Source organism: Budorcas taxicolor, chromosome 6 (genome assembly GCF_023091745.1).
Source record: "Budorcas taxicolor isolate Tak-1 chromosome 6, Takin1.1, whole genome shotgun sequence".
In the NCBI taxonomy this organism is placed as follows: domain Eukaryota; kingdom Metazoa; phylum Chordata; class Mammalia; order Artiodactyla; family Bovidae; genus Budorcas; species Budorcas taxicolor.
This window is the reverse complement of record NC_068915.1, coordinates 58,808,545-58,828,921: the sequence shown is the minus strand read 5'-3', so window position 1 is coordinate 58,828,921 and position 20,377 is coordinate 58,808,545. Positions and strand designations below refer to the sequence as shown.

The 20,377-nt window shown below is 40.5% G+C and overlaps 1 protein-coding gene across 1 annotated transcript in view; it reads right to left on the bottom strand.

Annotated features, from left to right (window-relative positions):
- Positions 1-20,377, bottom strand: part of LOC128049504 (WD repeat-containing protein 19) — a 169,530-nt gene that overhangs the window by 71,515 nt on the left and 77,638 nt on the right. The window contains exons 12-14 of the mRNA XM_052641755.1: positions 5,597-5,688; positions 5,246-5,311; positions 3,125-3,250 (exon numbers count right to left, since the gene is read on the bottom strand). Coding sequence (XP_052497715.1) covers positions 3,125-3,250; positions 5,246-5,311; positions 5,597-5,688 — 284 coding nt within the window. The remainder of the gene's footprint in view (positions 1-3,124; positions 3,251-5,245; positions 5,312-5,596; positions 5,689-20,377) is intronic.

Below are 20,377 nucleotides of genomic sequence, written 5' to 3'. Positions count from 1 at the left end.
ACTGTAATACCCACTTAGAAGCTGAAGTATAAAATTACAATTTTAATGATTTAGGACAAAGAGTAAGTGCTAAAGGTATTTTGAGACACTATAAAATGATCTTAAGTCAGTGAGACCTAAAATACAAATGTATAATGAATAAAAGGCTTCAACTCAGTCAAGATGGAATCTCAAATTTCAGGAGATGACTAATGATAAGATAGTTATTAATCTGTCTACTAATTATTGTTGTAACTCTAATTGGCGTAAAAATCTTAATGGATAACATCTTAAGCTTTTAACAAGTCTAAAAATGTGGTATAATAAACTGAAAAAATTATTGGGAATTCATGATTTGAAAAAGGATATAGATTTTCCAGTTCTGTCACTATTAAGGGTATCTCAGAAGGAGGTTTGGGCTTCCCTGGTGGCTCAGATGGTAAAGAATCCACCTGCAATGTGAGAGACCCGGGTTGGAAGATCCCTGGGAGGAGGAATGGCAACCCAATCCAGTATCCTTGCCTGGAGTGCCGGGGTCCAGCCCCGGTGGATCCAGGGAATTCGAAGCGGGGACGGCATTGGCGAGGAGAACTTATTTATTTATCAATATAGAAATATAAGATTAGATTAGGAAGAAATAGTGTAGTAGGAGAAAGAAGGCTGAATAACTTGGTTTACGTGGGAAGCCAATAAAGTTCCAGACAAGGAGTTTGCACCATCTACGTTAGGCCACCGGCGTCCTCTTGCATATTGGGGGGTGCCCCGCCTTGGGCTCCCCTTCGCGTGGATCTTAAAAGCCGGGACAAGTAAGTAGACGTGGTGAGCCTCCATGCCCCAGATGGGAATTCAGCCAGAAATTAGAGAAGAGACACGGGGGAAACCAGTCCAGCGACTGGCCCCCTCCTGTATTGTTCAGAGGGCCTTTTATACTTTTGATAAAACATGGAGATCAATGGGTAACACAAAGTTATGCAGCGTTAGCAGCCCAGACTCTTATCAAAACCAGGCTTTTCCCTCTGCATACCTAATTGTATACACAAGTCTTAGGTGATTTATATCATCTTCCGGCCAAAAAGGCCAATTAACATTTCACAGCCTTTTTTCTGATAAGGGTTTGTCAACCAGAAGACTTATTTGTGTTGATCTTCCCAAAGTCTGGTGCCACTCTCAGAAAGCACTAAACAAAGTTACATTCTTACATAGCAAGGACACAAGAGGAGTGCAGTGATATATAACAAAGAAAAGTAATTAACTCAAAAGTTTAGTGTTGCTAACATCAAAACTAGTATATATCTTTTTCCATATCCCGTTTACATTGATTAACATCCTCCCAGGTGCCTAAAAGATAAAGAATATGGAGGCCTGGTGGCAATCATTGAGTCAACAGTGAAAACCTGTCACCGATATGATTTTTAGCTCTTAGAAAAGGTTCTGTATCTTAAGATGCTTTAAGCTCTGTGCCTCTCGCGGTTGGGGGGCTGTAAGCAATTCACAAGCTGTAAGAGGTCCGGGGGAACCTGTTAGGCAAGCTAGAGAGTTATCAGAGGGGGTTTGAGCTGAAACATCCCTTTCAAATGCAGAAGACTAAAGCCCTGATTTGACTTTTTCCAGAGAATATTAGAAGAGTGGAAAAGCAGGCAGATTCTTATTTTGGGGGAGGTGGATGCTCAGGAAATTCCAGGGGGAAAACCTGAGGTCTGATTAGCCTTGCCATCAGAGCTCTGCCGCATGACCTTGTCACGGGTGGAATTCCTCATGCTGGCTCCCGGCACTGGAGAACTGCATGAACAGATAAGCCTGACAGGCACAGCCCATGGGGTCACAAAGAGTTGGACACAACTGAGCAATTAACACTTTCACTTTCTTGAATGGAAGCACAGACTGTATAAAATCCTTCTGAAAAGTGACGTATGGAAGTGTAAAAGGACAGAGCAAGAAGTGGAGGTTCTCAGATCTAGTAAGGCTTGATGTTCGTCAGACACTATTGCCTGTGGATGCATTTCTTGTGTGTCACTTTGGAGGGTCAAGGGAACCTGCACTAGGGGGATGTTTTGACCTGCTCTGTTATTCCTTGATAAGTAAGTCGGAAAAGTAAAATCTAATCTTATGGTAGATGTGTGATCTCTTCCTGCACTTATAGGCCACATGATGCTATGAGGCAGATATTATTACTAGACTCATTTTACATATATGAAGAAACTGAGGCTCAAGCAGAGGTTAAGCAACTTGTTCAAGGTCAAAATTGCAGTTTCAGTTGTAAATACTGACAAGTTTTTCTTTTCCATATGGCAAACAGCTTCTATTTTAGCAGAGATCTGTAATTTATTCTGTCTGCCCAGGATTTCTTCCACTTGTGAACTGCCCCACCCTTACCCCAATTTTCATGGGTAGGATTATCAACCCTATGGCCCTGCCTACCCTATTCAAAGACCTTTTAAAGAACTGAGAGGATACTGGTGATGTAATAGTGGCATGCCCTTTTCTCTGGCATAACTTGCTGTGAAGAATGGTAGAAGCTGATACCTGCCAGTAGCCATTAAAAGAGTCTAAATATATATAGGATGGATAAATGACTTGGACCTATTGTATAGCACAGGGAATAATATTCAATATCATGTGATAAACCACAATGAAAAAGAATATGAAAAAGAAAGTACATATATGTATAACTGAATCACTTTACTGCACAGCAGAAATTAACACAATATTATAAATCAACTATACTTCAACAGAATTAAAAAAGAGAGAGAGTCTGACTTAGAAGAAGTCAATACAGAGAAAGAAAGAGCTGTGAGATGTCTAGACTGCATCATTACAACCCCTAGATCCAGTCATGCCTGTAGTCATCCTATTTCCAGATTTTCCCATAAATCTTCTCTCTCTTCTTTGGACTTTTTAGTCTATTCCATTGAAAGCAACTTTTTAAGAAGCTCTTTATACTTTAGAATGATACTGTATTCTAATTAATTGGGCAAAATTAATAGGATTATATATAACAATTTTAAAAGAAATGAATTTTTCCCTTTTATAAGAAAATAACTCATCAGAGCATATTTATAATGAATGTAGTAAGACCTTTTTAGCATCAAAGCTGCAGGTAGTATTTCTAAGTGAAGATTTAAAACATAAAAAAAGTTATCCTTACCTCAAGCCACTCTCTAACTGACTGGTTTTGTTTGTGTTGGCATCCCATAGATAAATGCAACTGGATTTCTCAGCAATCACTGCTAGAATATCTCCATTCTTGTCCCAATCCATAGCAACACAGTTACTTTTTTCAAAAAGAGAACAAAACAATCACTACACATTTTTTTTTTTAAGTAGGGGAAAGAAATTTAAACACTCAACCATTTGTGATTCTTGTCTATAGCAAGTCTAACCAATCTATTTTTTAAATCATAAACTTTTTAAAGTAAGAAACAGAATTCCACATGCACTGCCTGGATAACACTAACACCAATTTTGTTGTTGTTGAGAGGATGGAAACATTTTGAATTCTATTTTAAATATCATTTTCACATACTATATTAAATACAATTATATTAATAGGTTAATAGATTTTCTTGACACCTGTAAAGAGTTGGGCTCTTGTGGTAAAATACTCTAGAAAGGAATCACGTCTGCAATCAAAAGGAAATTTGTGTGATCAACTTTTGAAAGGTTGTTTCAGATGCATAGAGGGAAAAAGAAGGTACTGATAAGTGAAATATCTAGACAAGCTGTGTATTAAACAGAGCAAGGTTGGTTAGATGGAGGATTGCAAACAGTAAGAAAGACTGAATTCTGAAATACATAGTAAGAAAAGTTATTTTCATTTCATATCTTAATATTGAATAGGATAAGAAGAGTAATTTAAGGTAATAAAATAGTTATAAATAGGAAATGCTCTATTTAATAAGTTTCTTACTGTTCAAAATTACTCCAAATGTTTATTATAATTTAAGAACTTCCCTGAAGAGTAACCTTTTCTTCCTTCTGATTCTGTTTTTCATTTGGAGACTGTTTTTGGGCACCAACCCAGTGGTCCCCAACCTTTTTGGCCTTTTGTGGAAGACAATTTTTCCATGGACTCAGGGTTGGGAGATGGATTCTGGATAATTCCAGTGCATTACATTTACTGTGCCCTTTATTCCTATTATTATTACATCAGCTCCAGCTCAGATCTCAGACTTTGAGGGCCCCTGAAGCAACACTCAGCTTTCCATTTAAGAGATCTGGGAATCACTTCAGTTATTTTATTCTTCAAACTGTTAAAATATGTTTTGGGATCTTATATTTTCTATAGTATTTTCCCAGATTTTGAGAGGTATGGAAGAGGGAGATTTTCAAATTCTTAATAAAATCATTAAAGACAACATATAATAGCATTTTGTTTATCTGGTGATCTTTTGTCAGTCTAATTCAGCTATGTTGAATACAGCAAAACAGCTCAGAAGCAAAAAAATAAGGACATTGCATAACCAAAAGCGATGTTGCAGAGATTATGCAATAAAGCTCATACAACTTAATCAAAGAAGTTTTTGACTAAGTGCCTTTCACTTTATTTTAAACATAATTATAACTAGCTTGCCCTCTGTTCCCCAGAACATAGAAACCAGAAGCAACAATTAAGAGAGCAATAGGAAATGCTAAAATGGTGGCATTAGGCGGGTGTGAGATAAGAAGAGCCACTTAATTTGCAAAGATGGTGGCTGATAAACTACAGAAGGCAGATGTGAATTTCAAAAGCCTGGCAGCTTAAGACCACTTAGGTCTTATGCAAACATCATCATAATCACTAAGACTATGGGTAAGATAACTAATACAGGTAATGATCACACTGAATTATTAAAAATGCTTATGTTATGCTTACTGTAATCTAGAATGACTTCCTTAAAAAGAATAAAAAAAGTGTGGAAAGTAACTATTTTCCAATTTATATTAGAGAGGAAATACTACATCAGTAAGGGCTTATCCGCAAATATATACACTAAGGCTTGTTTATAATTAAATAAGAATTCTTTCACATAGACTCATTTACAATTCTGCCTTAAAGCTTATCTGTCAATGAATGTATTAAACTCTTAATTCATATGCTGTATACCTATTTCATTAACTGCTTATGGTACACAAAACTAAATCTCTTTGGAAATGGAGAAAGCAAAAGAAGAGATACAGGTTAGACATACGTTATAAAATTCTACTTGATTATAAGTTTTAAGACAGTGCTTTTTTATCTTTTAGGCCACAAAGTTTGAAAAAATTTCTGATCTACCTCTGCACTTACCCAGATAAGTTGATTTCACTTCTTTTTTGACCATGGCGATCAAAGATTTTCACAATATGATCAGCTCTAAAACCAATTAGAACAAAAAGATATGATTTTTATGTATCTAAAGAGTTTTCTTATACATTCAAGTGATTTCTATATTTTCTCATGATAGTTTCATAATTTGTATGTAAAAAGTTATCACTAGGGAAAAGGTTCTATGAATTGTGATATTAATGGAAATTAATATATTACTTATCTCACCATGCAACCATCATTCAAGAATTTCTACTGAACAGATGGTGTGGTTTGGTGGGCATACAACCATGTGGAGTCAGGATGATTTACTAACAATCACTGTTATCTTACCCTGTTACTGCAAGATAGTTTCCTGATGTTTTCTGCCAGGTAAACTGTATTGGTGTGCCAAGCCAAGTCTTTTCTAGTAGTGAGAAAACACGCTAAAAAAACACAACACAGTTTTTATATTTTAAAACATTCAATTAACAGTTGGTCAGAAAAGATGTCAAAACATAATAATGAAAACAGCAGGATTCAGGATGGTGAAGGCTTATGCTAGAGCTTACCTCAAAGAAGTCAACAATGTAACAAATAAAATGACCAATTAACCAACCAACCAACCAAATAACCATAATCTGGCTGGTCAAGTACAGACCTCAACATACACAGGAGCATTTACTATAAAACTTTTTTGCTTTTGAATGTTTCTAAATGTTAATTTTGTAAAAATTTATGATTTAGTGTTTTATAACTATTAAAAATTTAAAAAATTTAAACTTGAATTTGTAAAAGTCACTCAGTCGTGTCCGACTCTTTGCAACTCCACGGACTACAGTCCATGGGGATTCTCCAGGCCAGAATACTGGAGCAGGTAGCCTATCCTTTCTCCAGCAGATCTTCCCCACCCAAGGGTTGAACCCAGGTCTCCTGCATTGCGGGTGGATTCTTTACCAACTGAGCTATCAGGGAATTTAGCTAATTATTAATAGCATGGATTTGGGGAGATTAAATTTAATAAAGTTGCTATTAAAAAACCTTAACCATGACAGAAATACAAAATATCTATACCTCCTTCAAATGTATTTTTTCTCCTTTCTCCATTAGATACACTTTATCATTAAGTGTTTAATTTGGCTATTGGGTGGATACTTTTTCAACTGAAAAATCATTCTTTTCACTTAGACAACAAAGAACTGTGTATACAATACGGAGGGCTTCTCAGGTGGCTCAGTGATAAAGAATCTGCCTGCAATGCAGGAAACCCAGGTTCGATCCCTGGGTCGGGAAGATCCCCTGGAGGAGATGGCAGCCCTCTCAGGTATTCTTGCCTGGAGAAACCCATGGACAGAGGAGCCTGGAGAGGGTTCGAGTCCTTTAAGTTCCAAAGGGTCAAATACCACTGAGTACATCTGATATAGAAGCCACAAACCACATGTGTACTTGGAATTTTATTGAGGACTTGAAATACAGGTAGTCCAAATTTAGATGTTCAAAGACAATACAGCTATATATGACAAACCCACAGCAAACATTATCCTGAAAAATTGAAAGCATTTCCCCTAAAGTTAGGAACAAGACAAGGGTGCCCACTTTCACCACTACTATTCAACATAGTTTTGGCCACAGCAATCAGAGCAGAAAAAGAAATAAAAGGGATACAAATTGGAAAAGAAGTAAAACTCTCACTGTTTGCAGATGACATGATCCTCTACATAGAAAACCTAAAAGACTACACCAGAAAATTACTAGAGCTTATCAATGAATATAGTAAAGTTGCAGGATATAAAATCAACACACAGAAATCCCTTGCATTCCTATACACTAATAATGAGAAAATAGAGAAATTAAGGAAACAGTTCCATTCACCACTGCAATGAAAATACTTAGGAATATATCTACCTAAAGAAACAAAAGGCTTATATATAGAAAACTATAAAAACACTCACCAGGGAAAGAAATCAAAGAGGACACTAATAGATGGAGAAATATACCGTGTTCATGGGTTGGAAGAATCAATATAGTGAAAATGAGTATATTACCCAAAGCAATCTATAGATTCAATGCAATCCCTATCAAGCTACCAATGGTATTTGTCGCAGAGCTAGAACAAATAAATTTCACAATGTGTATAGAATACAGAAAACCTCGAATAGCCAAAGCAATCTTGAGAAAGAAGAATGTAACTGGAGGAATCAACCTGCCTGACTCAGGCTCTACTACAAAGCCACAGTCATCAAGACAGTATGGTACTGGCACAAAGACAGAAATATAGATCAATGGAACAAAACAGAAAGCCCAGAGATAAATCCACGCACCTATGGACACCTTATCTTTGACAAAGGAGGCAAGAATATACAATGGAGAAAAGACAATCTCTTTAACAAGTGGTGCTGGGAAAACTGGTCAACCACTTGTAAAAGAATGAAACTAGAACACTTTCTAACACCATACACAAAACCAAACTCAAAATGGATTAAAGATCTAAATGTAAGACCAGAAACTATAAAACTCCTAGAGGAGAACATAGGCAAAACACTCTCGGACATAAAACACAGCAGGATCCTCTATGACCCCCCTCCCAGAATATTGGGAATAAAAGCAAAAATAAACAAATGGGATCTAATTACACTTATAAGCTTCTGCACAACAAAGGAAACTATAAGCAAGGCAAAAAGACAGCCTTCAGAATGGGAGAAAATAATAGCAAATGAAGCAACTGACAAACAACTAATCTCAAAAATATACAAGCAACTCATGCAGATCAATTCCAGAAAAATAAAAGACCCAATCAAAAAATAGGCCAAAGAACTAAATAGACATTTCTCCAAAGACGACATACAGATGGCTAACAAACACATGAAAAGATGCTCAACATCACTCATTATCAGAGAAATGCAAATCAAAACCACAATGAGGTACCATTTCACACCAGTCAGAATGGCTGCGATCCAAAAGTCTACAAGCAATAAATGCTGGAGAGGGTGTGGAGAAAAGGGAACCCTCTTACACTGTTGGTGGGAATGCAAACTAGTACAGCCACTATGGAGAACAGTGTGGAGATTCCTTTAAAAACTGAAAATAGAACTGCCATATGACCCAGCAATCCCACTGCTGGGCATACACACTGAGGAAACCAGAGTTGAAAGAGACAACGTGTACCCCAATGTGCATCGCAGCACTCTTTATAATAGCCAGGACATGGAAGCAACCTAGATGTCCATCAGCAGATGAATGGATAGGAAAGCTGTGGTACATATACACAATGGAGTATTACTCAGCCATTAAAAAGAATACATTTGAATCAGTTCTAATGAGGTGGATGAAACTGGAGCCTATTATACAGAGTGAAGTAAGCCAGAAAGAAAAACACCAATACAATATACTAACACATATATATGGAATTTAGAAAGATGGTAATGATAACGCTGCATGCGAGACAGCAAAAGAGATACAGATGCACAGAAGTCTTTTGGACTCTGTGAGAGAGGGCGAGGGTGGGATGATTTGGGAGAATGGCATTGAAACATGTATATTATCATATGTGAAATGAATCACCAGTCCAGGTTCTATGCAGGATACAGGATGCTCGGGGTTGGTGCACTGGGATGACCCAGAGGGATGGTATGCGGAGGGAGGGGGGTTCAGGATGGGGAACACATGTACCCCCGTGGTGGATTCATGTCAACGTATGGCAAAACCAATACAGTACTGTAAAGTAATTAGCTTCCAATTAAAATAAATAAATTTATATTTTAAAAAAAAAAGACAATACAGGAAAGATGGCAAACTATCTTTACTGATAATTTTTCATACTGATTCCATGTTGAAATGATAATGTTTTGGATATACTAGGTAAAACAAAATATATTATGAAAGGTAACCTTACCTGTTTCTTTAAAAACATTTTAATGTGGCTACTAAATATTTTAAAGTACATTGGCTCACATTATATTTATATTAAACAGTGTTGATACAAAACATCTAGGACCATAAGAGTTTGAATGAATGAATTTACATTTTAACATTAGGTTAAATTAAAAATTAAATAATGATGCCTATATTGAGGCAAGTGAAGTTTAGATACAATTGCAGGTGGTGTGACAGTCTCAATGGTAACACAAAACTCTTCCAATGGTCTAAATTTTATACCAATCACCGGCAATTACTACGTTAAAAAGATGATCAAATCCACCTCTATTGAAAACAGAGGTGCCTATAATCACAGGTGCATCCAAGTTGTGTGGAGCAAGAAGACACCCTTTTTAAAAAAAGCATAAAAGCATTTTACTTTTGCAATTTTATGACCACATTGCCCTGGAACCCCTATATGCAAGTGAGGGCACCCTAAATTTGAATGTCCCTAGCTTCTTGGTAGATCTCCTCTGGTTGTGATTTTACATACTATTTTTCTTCGAAGGAGGTCAACAGGTGCTCCATACACATACAACACCCCATAAAAAGGTGCTAGCTTCACAACCGGAAAACGAACCCTTAGACTTAGCTTTTTTTTTTCTTTCAATCTTTTTTTTTTTTTTATCTTTATTTTTTAATACAATTGTTTTTTGGCCACCCACATGGCTTGTGGGATCCTAGTTCCCTAACCAGGTAACTAACCTGGGCCCTTGACAGTGAAAGAAAGGAATATCACCAGGGAACTCTAGATTTTGCTTTTCACTTATTAGCTGTAGGGCTTAAAGCAGGTCTATTAAATGGCCTCAAGCACAGAATTCTCAACTGTAAACCAGGAATAACAATATCTCCTTACACTGATGGTTTAGTCCTTAAGTCGTGTAGGACTCTTGCGACCCCATGGACAGAGGAGCCTGGCAGGCTACAGTCCATGGGATTCTCCAGGCAAGAATACTGGAGTGGGCTGCCATTTCCTTCTCCACGGGATCTTCCCAACCCAGGAATCGAATGCAGGTATCCCGCACTGTAGGCATTTTCTTTATCAACTGAGCTGCAAGTATTTCGTAAATGGCGAAGAGCTTTAGAAATGTGAGTTAAGATTACAGGTCAACTCCAATTTCCACTATAGCCACGAAAATGTACAAAACAGTGAAAAAAATTAAGCTTTCCATTTCTATGCCAGATCAGGGCCTGTGTGTGGTGGGGGGTTGGGGAGGTGGGGGGGGTTGGGGAGTAGGGGGCACTAGGAGCGGGGCGGGGGTATTGTTTGGTAAGGCGATGGGTGAATGAGCTGTAGCCAGTGACCCGGAAATGGGATTCATAAGAAGCCCAATCCTAAAAACGGTGCATGCAAAGGATGACGCTCTAGAGATTGAGACCCGTGCATGCAGATTTCCCCGTGAATAAAATACACCGTCACCAGGTGATCTGTAAATTGCGCCAGTCACAGCCAATACAATTTGAGATTCTTTCGGAGCTTTTCACTCATTTTAAGGAGCTGAACAGCTGCGAGGCTTGCCAGGTGTTTAGCTGCAAGAAATGAGGCAGCTCCTGACACTCGAACGAGACAACTTCACAAGGACCCTCCAAACGCTTTTTTTTCCCAAACTCGTTCTGCCCGCCGTGTGAATTGGGGCGAATTCGGAGTCTCTTCAGATCCAGTCTGCTCATTTCCAGCAGTGGAGGGGTGGCCAAAACGCACCAACTCCGTCCGCGGTCCCAGAAATCAGAGGCCTCCCTCCCCGCCGTCTCTTCAATTTTCCTTCCTTTCCGCTTATTTCTTCAACTTCGCCTCTGCTCTCCCTGGTCACCCCGCTCCCTTCCCCATTTCTCAAGCATTCGGGAGAAGGAAGGGAGGTCACAAGGCTCTATCCTCAAAGCGACTCTCGGAGAGTTTAAGGGACTGGCCAGTGGTCGCATCATCTTCCCGCACCCCGGGGTTTGTAAGTTATTTACCTTCATCTCAAAAGATCCAGCAGCCGCGCGATCTAACAAGTGCGCAAGCGCACCCGGTCCTCATCAAGAAAGCTACCGCGTTCCCGTCACCCAGGAGACCGCGCGAGCAATAACCAATCAGCGGGCGCCAGCTGAAGGGCGGTGCCCCCAAACAACCTCGGAGGGAGTGGGCGGGAGGCGGGGACTTGAGTCACGTGATGCCAGCGAAGCAAGGCCCTGAGTAGTTAAACGTCGTGAGGCGTTGCTGAGCTTTGGCTTTCTGCTTGGGCCCTGATTGGATGACACCGGAGAGTTCTGTGAGATGTGGAAGCCGCCGGCGTAAATTTAGGCCCTGACTACAAAGAAATCAGTGGTGGCGAGTAGAGACGCTGAGAACTTGAAGGAGCTGAGTGTTGTATAACAAGAGGCGGGAGTTGATTCGTGGGGCAGAACTCTTAACGCAGTTCACGCAAAGAGCTCACACTGCAGCTGTTCAAAGGATATTCAATTTGGAGGCTGATTTTGGCTGGGAATATGTTTGTGTCTTCAGATATTTAAATTTGGCTGCAGGACCCACACATTTAAACGGAGATGTCTTAAATAGGTGATTGGGTGAAGGAGAAAAAGGTCAGAGAAGTAGAAATTCGGAAATTGTTTTTGTATTGATAATTAAAACAGTGAATGGGACTTCTTAGATTTAGGGAATGTTAAGAGGGAGAAACAATTTTAGGGGCTGAGAATTAAACTGACAGAAGGCCAATTAACAGGAGAAAAGCTTACGAATTTGTATGTATTATGTTTAGCCGATATGGGACAATTAAATTAGTTAAAAAGAGAAAAGAAACATGAAATCTCACATCAATGTATTAATTAGGGTGCTATATTTCTCTCTAGTTTTTGTCCCTGTGTATACCAGTTTTACTTCGTGTTTATAATTATGATATATGTGTATTTGACACAGTTATTTAGGTCAAATAATAAAGCACATTTTTTAGAGTGGTTAGTACTGTTAGGTAGCAAGTTAGGCATGTGCAACAAGGAGTGGCCTAGCCAAAAAGGATGCAAGCTGATCTCTAAAACCCCTCCCAGACACATTCAGGAAAATTCACAGATGCTATAGAATTAACCACAGAGACTTTTCTAACTCCTGCACATGTGCCCTAGGCACACAGTGGGTACAACCTAACCACAGGGGCTTCCTCAAGTAACCTTAGGCAACTAGGAGCCAATTAAGGGTTCATAAATATTACACACACACACATATATATCTGATTATAACAGACTGAATTATGGGAAGACATGCACAACAGAGCCTGCTGTTACATACCTTGCAGGTGCCAATTGACCTTGAGTGTATGCCTATTTGCATTCCCTTTCTTGATTGGTGGTGGGTACAAGGCCTACTTTGTACAGGGTACAACCAAAAGGAAGAGACAGGAAGTATAAAAAAGGGGAGGCCAAGAGGGATCATTATGACCATGGCCTACTCCCATGTCTTGGGAGTGTCTGTCGAATAAAAAGATCTGCCTGCTTGTGCTGTAACTTTTGTCTTTTTAAACAAGGAAGAGAAATAAACTGACCTGATAGTACTGAGTAATAGAGCATACAATCCTAATAAAAGAGGTTTTAATTTTCCCCTACTAAGTAGAAAGCATCACTAGGAACAAGGCTAGTGGAGGTGACGGAATTCCAGTTGAGCTGTTTCAAATCCTGAAAGATGATGCTGTGAAAGTGCTGCACTCAATATGCCAGCAAATTTGGAAAACTCAGCAGTGGCCACAGGACTGGAAAAGGTCAGTTTTCATTCCAATCCCAAAGAAAAGCAATGCCAAAGAATGCTCAAACTACCACACAACTGCACTCATCTCACATGCTAGTAAAGTAATGCTCAAAATTCTCCAAGCCAGGCTTCAGCAATATGTGAACCGTGAACTCCCTGATGTTCAAGCTGGTTTTAGAAAACGCAGAGGAACCAGAGATCAAATTGCCAACATCCGCTGGATCATGGAAAAAGCAAGAGAGTTCCAGAAAAACATCTATTTCTGCTTTATTGACTATGCCACACAGACTGGTTCCAAACAGGAAAAGGAGTATGTCAAGGCTGTATATTGTCACCCTGCTTATTTAACTTATATGCAGAGTACATCATGAGAAACGCTGGACTGGAAGAAACACAAGCTGAAATCAAGATTGCCAGGAGAAATATCAATAACCTCAGATATGCAGATGACACCACCCTTATGGCAGAAAGTGAAGAGGAACTAAAAAGCCTCTTGATGAAAGTGAAAGAGGAGAGTGAAAAAGTTGGCTTAAAGCTCAACATTCAGAAAACGAAGATCATGGCATCCGGTCCCATCACTTCATGGGAAATAGATAGGGAAACAGTGGAAACAGTGTCAGACTTTATTTTTTTGGGCTCCAAAATCACTGCAGATGGTGACTGCAGCCATGAAATTAAAAGACGCTTACTCCTTGGAAGAAAAGTTATGACCAACCTAGATAGCATATTCAAAAGCAGAGACATTACTTTGCTGACAAAGGTCCATCTAGTCAAGGCTATGGTTTTTCCTGTGGTCATGTATGGATTTGAGAGTTGGACAGTGAAGAAGGTTGAGCGCCGAAGAATTGATGCTTTTGAACTGTGGTGTTGGAGAAGACTCTTGAGAGTCCCTTGGACTGCAAGGAGATCCAACCAGTCCATTCTGAAGGAGATCAGCCCTGGGATTTCTTTGGAAGAAATGATGCTAAAGCTGAAGCTCCAGTACTTTGGCTACCTCATGCGAAGAGCTGACTCACTGGAAAAGACTCTGATGGTGGGAGGGATTGGGGGCAGGAGGAGAAGGGGACGACCAAGGATGAGATGGCTGGATGGCACCACGGACTCGATGGACGTGAGTCTGAGTGAACTCTGGGAGATGGTGATGGACAGGGAGGCCTGGCGTGCTGTGATTCATGGGGTCGCAAAGAGTCGGACACAACTGATCGACTGAACTGAACTGAAGTAAATCAATTTTTTCAGCTCCTTTCTACAACTTTTGAGGCCGAATCATTCAGATCATTGGTTCTATAACTTTACTGTGTATTTGAGAGGTTTAGCGGGTGTTTGAACCACCTTGGGAGCCTGCTGAAACATAGATTGCTTGGCCCCACCACCAGTCTTTGATTAGTTGTCCTTGGGTGGATTTGGAGGATTTCCAAGTCTAACACATTCCCAGGTGATGCTGATGATGCCCCTCTGGATTACACTGAGACCACTGTTCTCTAAATTTGTGTCCTAAATCCTCTGTATTCTTTTTCATGGTGTTACAAAGCAACAATTTTTTCCCAAGTATATGCCTTCTGAAAAGTCAATTGTCAATTTATTGTTAAGCTGCAAGGAACATTTGGTATTATTATTTTATACAAAGCAGGGAGCCTAATTAATGCCTAGTTTCTTGTTTTTTATTATTCTGTTTTTCTCCTCAGGGTAACAGAATAGGCAGAATTTCAATATGTGAATGAAAGGATATTTAGAGGTAATGAGGCACAGGGGAAGATATAGACAATGTGAACCAAACAACAACCTCTTGGTAACTTAGGTTATGTGCTTAACTTTCTCAGCTCTCCTTTAAAAAAATGGAGTTATATATTTGACACAGAGTGTCATGTAGATTTAAGGTGTACGGCATGTTAATTTGATACATTGTTATATTGTAATATGATCGCCATTGCAGTGACAATTATCAACTTCACTTTTCTTCTTCTTTTTTGGCCATGCTGTTCAGCTTGCAGGATCTTCGTTCCATGACCAGAGACTGAACCCTGGCCACGGCAGGGAGAGCTCCGAATCCTAACCACTGGACCAGCAGGAAACTTCCCCTCAGATTCACCTATCTATAATGAAACTTGAAAACTGGTAAAAATATATTTGGTTGTGGTATTCTTCTGGAAGTATTTGTATGCATTGGAAATATGTGTATCCTTACCTGAATACAAAATTATGTAAAATAATACTTGGGAAAAGATGGAACAGCTGTATACAGTCAGTAAAAATAAGACCAGGAGCTGACTGTGGCTCAGATTATGAACTCCTTATTGCCAAATTCAAACTTAAATTGAACAAAGTAGGGAAAACAACTACACCATTCAGGTATGACTTAAATCAAATCCCTTTAGATGATACAGTGGAAGTGACAAACAGATACAAGGGATTAGATCTGATAGAGTGCCTGAAGAACTACGTATGGAGGTTCATAACTCTGTACAGGAGGCAGTGATCAAGACCATCCCCAAAGGAAAAAAAATGTAAAAAGGCAAAATTATTGTCTGAGGAGGCCTTACAAATAGCTAAGAAAAGACGAGAAGCAAAAAGCAAAAAAGAAAAGGAAAGATATACCCATTTGAATGCAGAATTCCAAAGAATAGCATGGAGAGATAAGAAAGCCTTCCTCAGTGATCAGTGCAAAGAAATACAGGAAAACAATAGAATGGGAAAGACTAGAGATCTCTTCAAGAAAATCAGAGATACCAAGGGAACATTTCATGCAAAGGTGGGCACGATAAAGGATAGAAATGGTATGGACCTAACAGAAGCAGAAGATATTAAGAAGTGACAAGACCACACAGAACTATACAAAAAAAAAAAAAAAAAGATCTTTGTGACTCAGATAATCTCGATGGTGTAATCACTCACCTAGAGCCAGACATCCTGGAATGCGAAGTCCAGTGGGCCTTAGGAAGCATCACTACGAACAAAGCTAGTAAAGGTGATGGAATCCCAGTTGAGCTATTTCAAGCCCTCAAAGATGATGCTGTCAGAGTGCTGCACTCACTATGCCAGCAAATTTGGAAAACTCAGCAGTGGCCACAGGACTGGAAAAGGTCAGTTTTCATTCCAATCCCAAAGAAAGACAATGCCAAAGAATGTTCAAACTACGGCACAATTGCACTCATCTCACACGCTAGCAAAGTAATGCTCAAAATTCTCCAAGCCAGGCTTCAACAGTACATGAATCGTGAACTTCCAGATGTTCAAGCTGGATTTAGAAAAGGGAAAGGAACCAGAGGTCAAGTTGCCAACATCTGTTGGATCATAGAAGAAGCAAGAGAGTTCCAGAAAAACATCTTCTGCTTTACTGACTATGCTGAAGCCTTTGACTATGTGGATCACAACAAACTGTGGAAAATTCTGAAAGAGATGGGCATACCAGACCACCTGACCTGCCTCCTGAGAAACCTGTATGCAGGTCAGGAAGCAACAGTTAGAACTGGACATGGAATGACAGACTGGTTCCAAATAGGAAAAGGAGTCCATCAAGGCTGTATATTGTCACCCTGCTTATTTAACTTATATGCAGAGTACATCATGCGAGATGCCAGGCTGGATGAAGCACAAGCTGGAATGAAGATTGCTGGGAGAAATATCAATAAGCTCAGATATGCAGATGACACCACCCTTATGGCAGAAAGCAAAGAGGAACTAAAGAGCCTCTTGATGAAAATGAAAGAGGAGAGTGAAGAAGTTGGCTTAAAACTCAACATTCAAAAAATGAAGATCATGGCATCCAATCCCATCACTTCATGGTAAATAGATGGGGAAACGATGGAAGCAGTGACACTTTTCTTGGGCTCCAAAATCTCTGCTGATGGTGACTGCAGCCATGAAATTAAAAGATGCTTGCTTCTTGGAAGAAAAACTATGACCAACCTAGACAGCATATTAAAAAGCAGAGACATTTCTTGGCCAATAAAGGTCCATCTAGTCAAAGCTATGGTTTTTCCACTAGTCATGTATGGATGTGAGTTGAACTATGAAGAAAGCTGAGTGATGAAGAATTGATGCTTTTGAACTGTGGTGTTGGAGAAGACTCTTGAGAGCCCCTTGGACTGCAAGGAGATCAAACCAGTTAAGCCTAAAGGAAACCAGTCCTGAATATTCATTGGAAGGACTGACGCTGAGCTGAAACTCCAAAACTTTGGCCTCCTGATGTGAAGAACTGACTCACTGGAAAAGACCTTGAGGCTGGGAAAGATTGAGGGCAGGAGGAGAAGGGGACGACAGAGGATGAGATGGTTGGATGGCACCACCAACTGGATGGACATGAGTTTGAGCAAGTTCCGGGAGTTGGCGATGGACTCCCATCACTAGGGAAGCCTGGGACCCCAGCCCTCCTCGGTCCCAGTGGCAGCACAAGGCGGCTCCAGGACATCCTGCTCGGGAGACAGTGGCAGCCCCAGGCCCAGGGTGCCCTACGTGCCATGACACTGTCTCAAGGACCAAGAAGCAAAAGAAGAAAACCCAGAATGGGGCGTCTGTTGCCAATGGAAGTGGGAAGACCCCAGAAAAGCAGGCCCCCGAGGAAGCCCCCCTAAGCGCAGAAGCGCAGGTTGAGCAGCTGGCTCGGGAACTGGCCTGGTGCGTGGAAAAAGCTGGAGCTGGGACTGAAGATGCAGAGACCCATCCCTAAGCAGAAAGAACAAGCTCTTGGGGCAATCCGAACCCTGAGCAGCCAGAGAACCCCTCTGCCCCAGAAGAGGCAGCTGATGTGCTCTTCGGGGACTATAGGGATAAGATAGAAGCCGAGTGGTGCAAGGCCCTGCAGGCTCTCAGGACTGCTGCGTACTCAGCTCAGGTGCAGCCTGTAGGCGAGGCTGCCAGAAAGAAGAGCAGAAGGGTCTGCAGACCTCATCCAGAAGGAAGGTCCAAGTGCACCTCGGATACTCGTGATGAAGAGTTTAGGTTTAATTTCTTTTAGCTTCTTCCCTATTCTAGAGTGGCCACCTCTGCAATGGTGCAGGGTTTCTCTGGAGTGCAGCACTTTTCCAGGAATGCTATGGGGCAGATGGGAGACCTGCATGTTTGATGCTGACAAGCCCAGGACCCCATTTGTAGGTTTTCAGCTTGAGAACCCCATCAACAGTATGAAAAGGCAAAATGATAGGATACTGAAAGAGGAACGCCCCAGGTCAGTAGGTGCCCAATATGCTACTGGAGGTTAGTGGAGAAATAACTCCAGAAAGAATGAAGGGATGGAGCCAAAGCAAAAACAATACCCAGCTGTGGATGTAACTGGTGATAGAAGCAAGGTCCGATGCTGTAAACAGTAATATTGCATAGGAACCTGGAATGTCAGGTCCATAAATCAAGGCAAATTGGAAGTGGTCAAACAGGAGATGGCAAGAGTGAACGTCGTCATTCTAGGAATCAGCGAACTAAAATGGACTGGAATGGGTGAATTTAACTCAGATGACCATTATATCTACTACTGCGGGCAGGAATCCCTCAGAAGAAATGGAATAGCCATCAGGGTCAACAAAAGAGTTCGAAATGCAGTACTTGAATGCAGTCTCAAAAATGACAGAATGATCTCTGTTCGTCTCCAAGGCAAACCATTCAATATCACAGTTATCCAAGTCTATCCCCCAACCAGTAACGCTGAAGAAGCTGAAGTTGAATGATTCTGTGAAGACCTACAAGACCTTTTAGAACTAACACCCCAAAAAGATGTCCTTTTCATTTTAGGGGACTGGAATGCAAGAGTAGGAAGTCAAGAAACACTTGGAGCAACAGGCAAATTTGGCCTTGGAATGCGGAATGACGCAGGGAAAAGACTAATAGAGTTTTGCCAAGAAAATGCACTGGTCATAGCAAACACCCTCTTCCAACAACACAAGAGAAGACATGGACATCACCAGATGGTTAACACCAAAATCAGATTGATTCTATTCTCTGCAGCAAAAGATGGAGAAACTCTATACAGTCAACAAAAATAAGACCAGGAGCTGACTGTGGCTCAGATCATGAACTCCTTATTACCAAATTCAGACTCAAATTGAAGAAAGCAGGGAAAACCGCTACACCATTCAGGTAGGACCTAAATCAAATCCCTTATGATTATACAGTGGAAGTGAGAAATAGATTTAAAGGCCTAGATCTGATAGATAGAGTTCCTGATGAACTATGGAATGAGGTTCGTGACATTGTACAGGAGACAGGGATCAAGACCATCCCCATGGAAAAGAAATGCAAAAAAGCAAAATGGCTGTCTGGGGAGGCCTTACAAATAGCTGTGAAAAGAAGAGAAGCGAAAAGCCAAGGAGAAAAGGAAAGATATAAGCATCTGAATGCAGAGTTCCAAAGAATAGCAAGGAGAGATAAGAAAGCCTTCTTCAGCGATCAATGCAAAGAAATAGAGGGAAACAACAGAATGGAAAAGACTAGAGATCTCTTCAAGAAAATTAGAGATACCAAGGGAAGATTTCATGCAAAGATGGGCTCGATAAAGGGCAGAAATGGTATGGACCTAACAGAAGCAGAAGATATTAAGAGGTGGCAAGAATACATGGAAGAACTGTACAAAAAAGATCTTCATGCCCCAGATAATCATGATGGTGTGATCACTCACCTAGAGCCAGACATCCTGGAATGTGAAGTCAAGTGGGCCTTAGAAAGCATCACTACGAACAAAGCTAGTGGAGGTGATGGAATTCCAGTGGAGCTATTTCAAATCCTGAAAGATGACACTGTGAAAGTGCTGCACTCAATATGCCAGCACATTTGGAAAACTCAGCAGTGGCCACAGGACTGGAAAAGGTCAGTTTTCATTCCAATCCCAAAGAAAGGCAATGCCAAAGAATGCTCAAACTACCGCACAATTGCACTCATGTCACACGCTAGCAAAGTAATGCTCAAAATTCTCCAAGCCAGGCTTCAGTAATATGTGAACCGTGAAATTCCAGATGTTCAAGCTGGTTTTAGAAAAGGCAGAGGAACCAGAGATCAAATTGCCAACATCCGCTGGATCATGGAAAAAGCAAGAGAGTTCCAGAAAAACATCTATTTCTGCTTTATTGACTATGCCAAAGCCTTTGACTGTGTGGATCACAATAAACTGTGGAAAATTCTGAAAGAGATGGGAATACCAGACCACCTGACCTGCCTCTTGAGAAATCTGTATGCAGGCCAGGAAGCAACAGTCAGAACTGGACATGGAACAACAGACTGGTTCCAAATAGGAAAAGGAGTCCATCAAGGCTGTATATTGTCACCCTGCTTATTTAACTTCTATGCAGAGTACATCATGAGAAACGCTGGACTGGAAGAAACACAAGTGGAATCAAGATTGCCGGGAGAAATATCAATAACCTCAGATATGCAGATGACACCACCATTATGGCAGGAAGTGAAGAGGAACTAAAAAGCCTCTTGATGAAAGTAAAAGAGGAGAGTGAAAAAGTTGGCTTAAAGCTCAACATTCAGAAAACGAAGATCATGGCATCTGGTCCCATCACTTCATGGGAAATGGA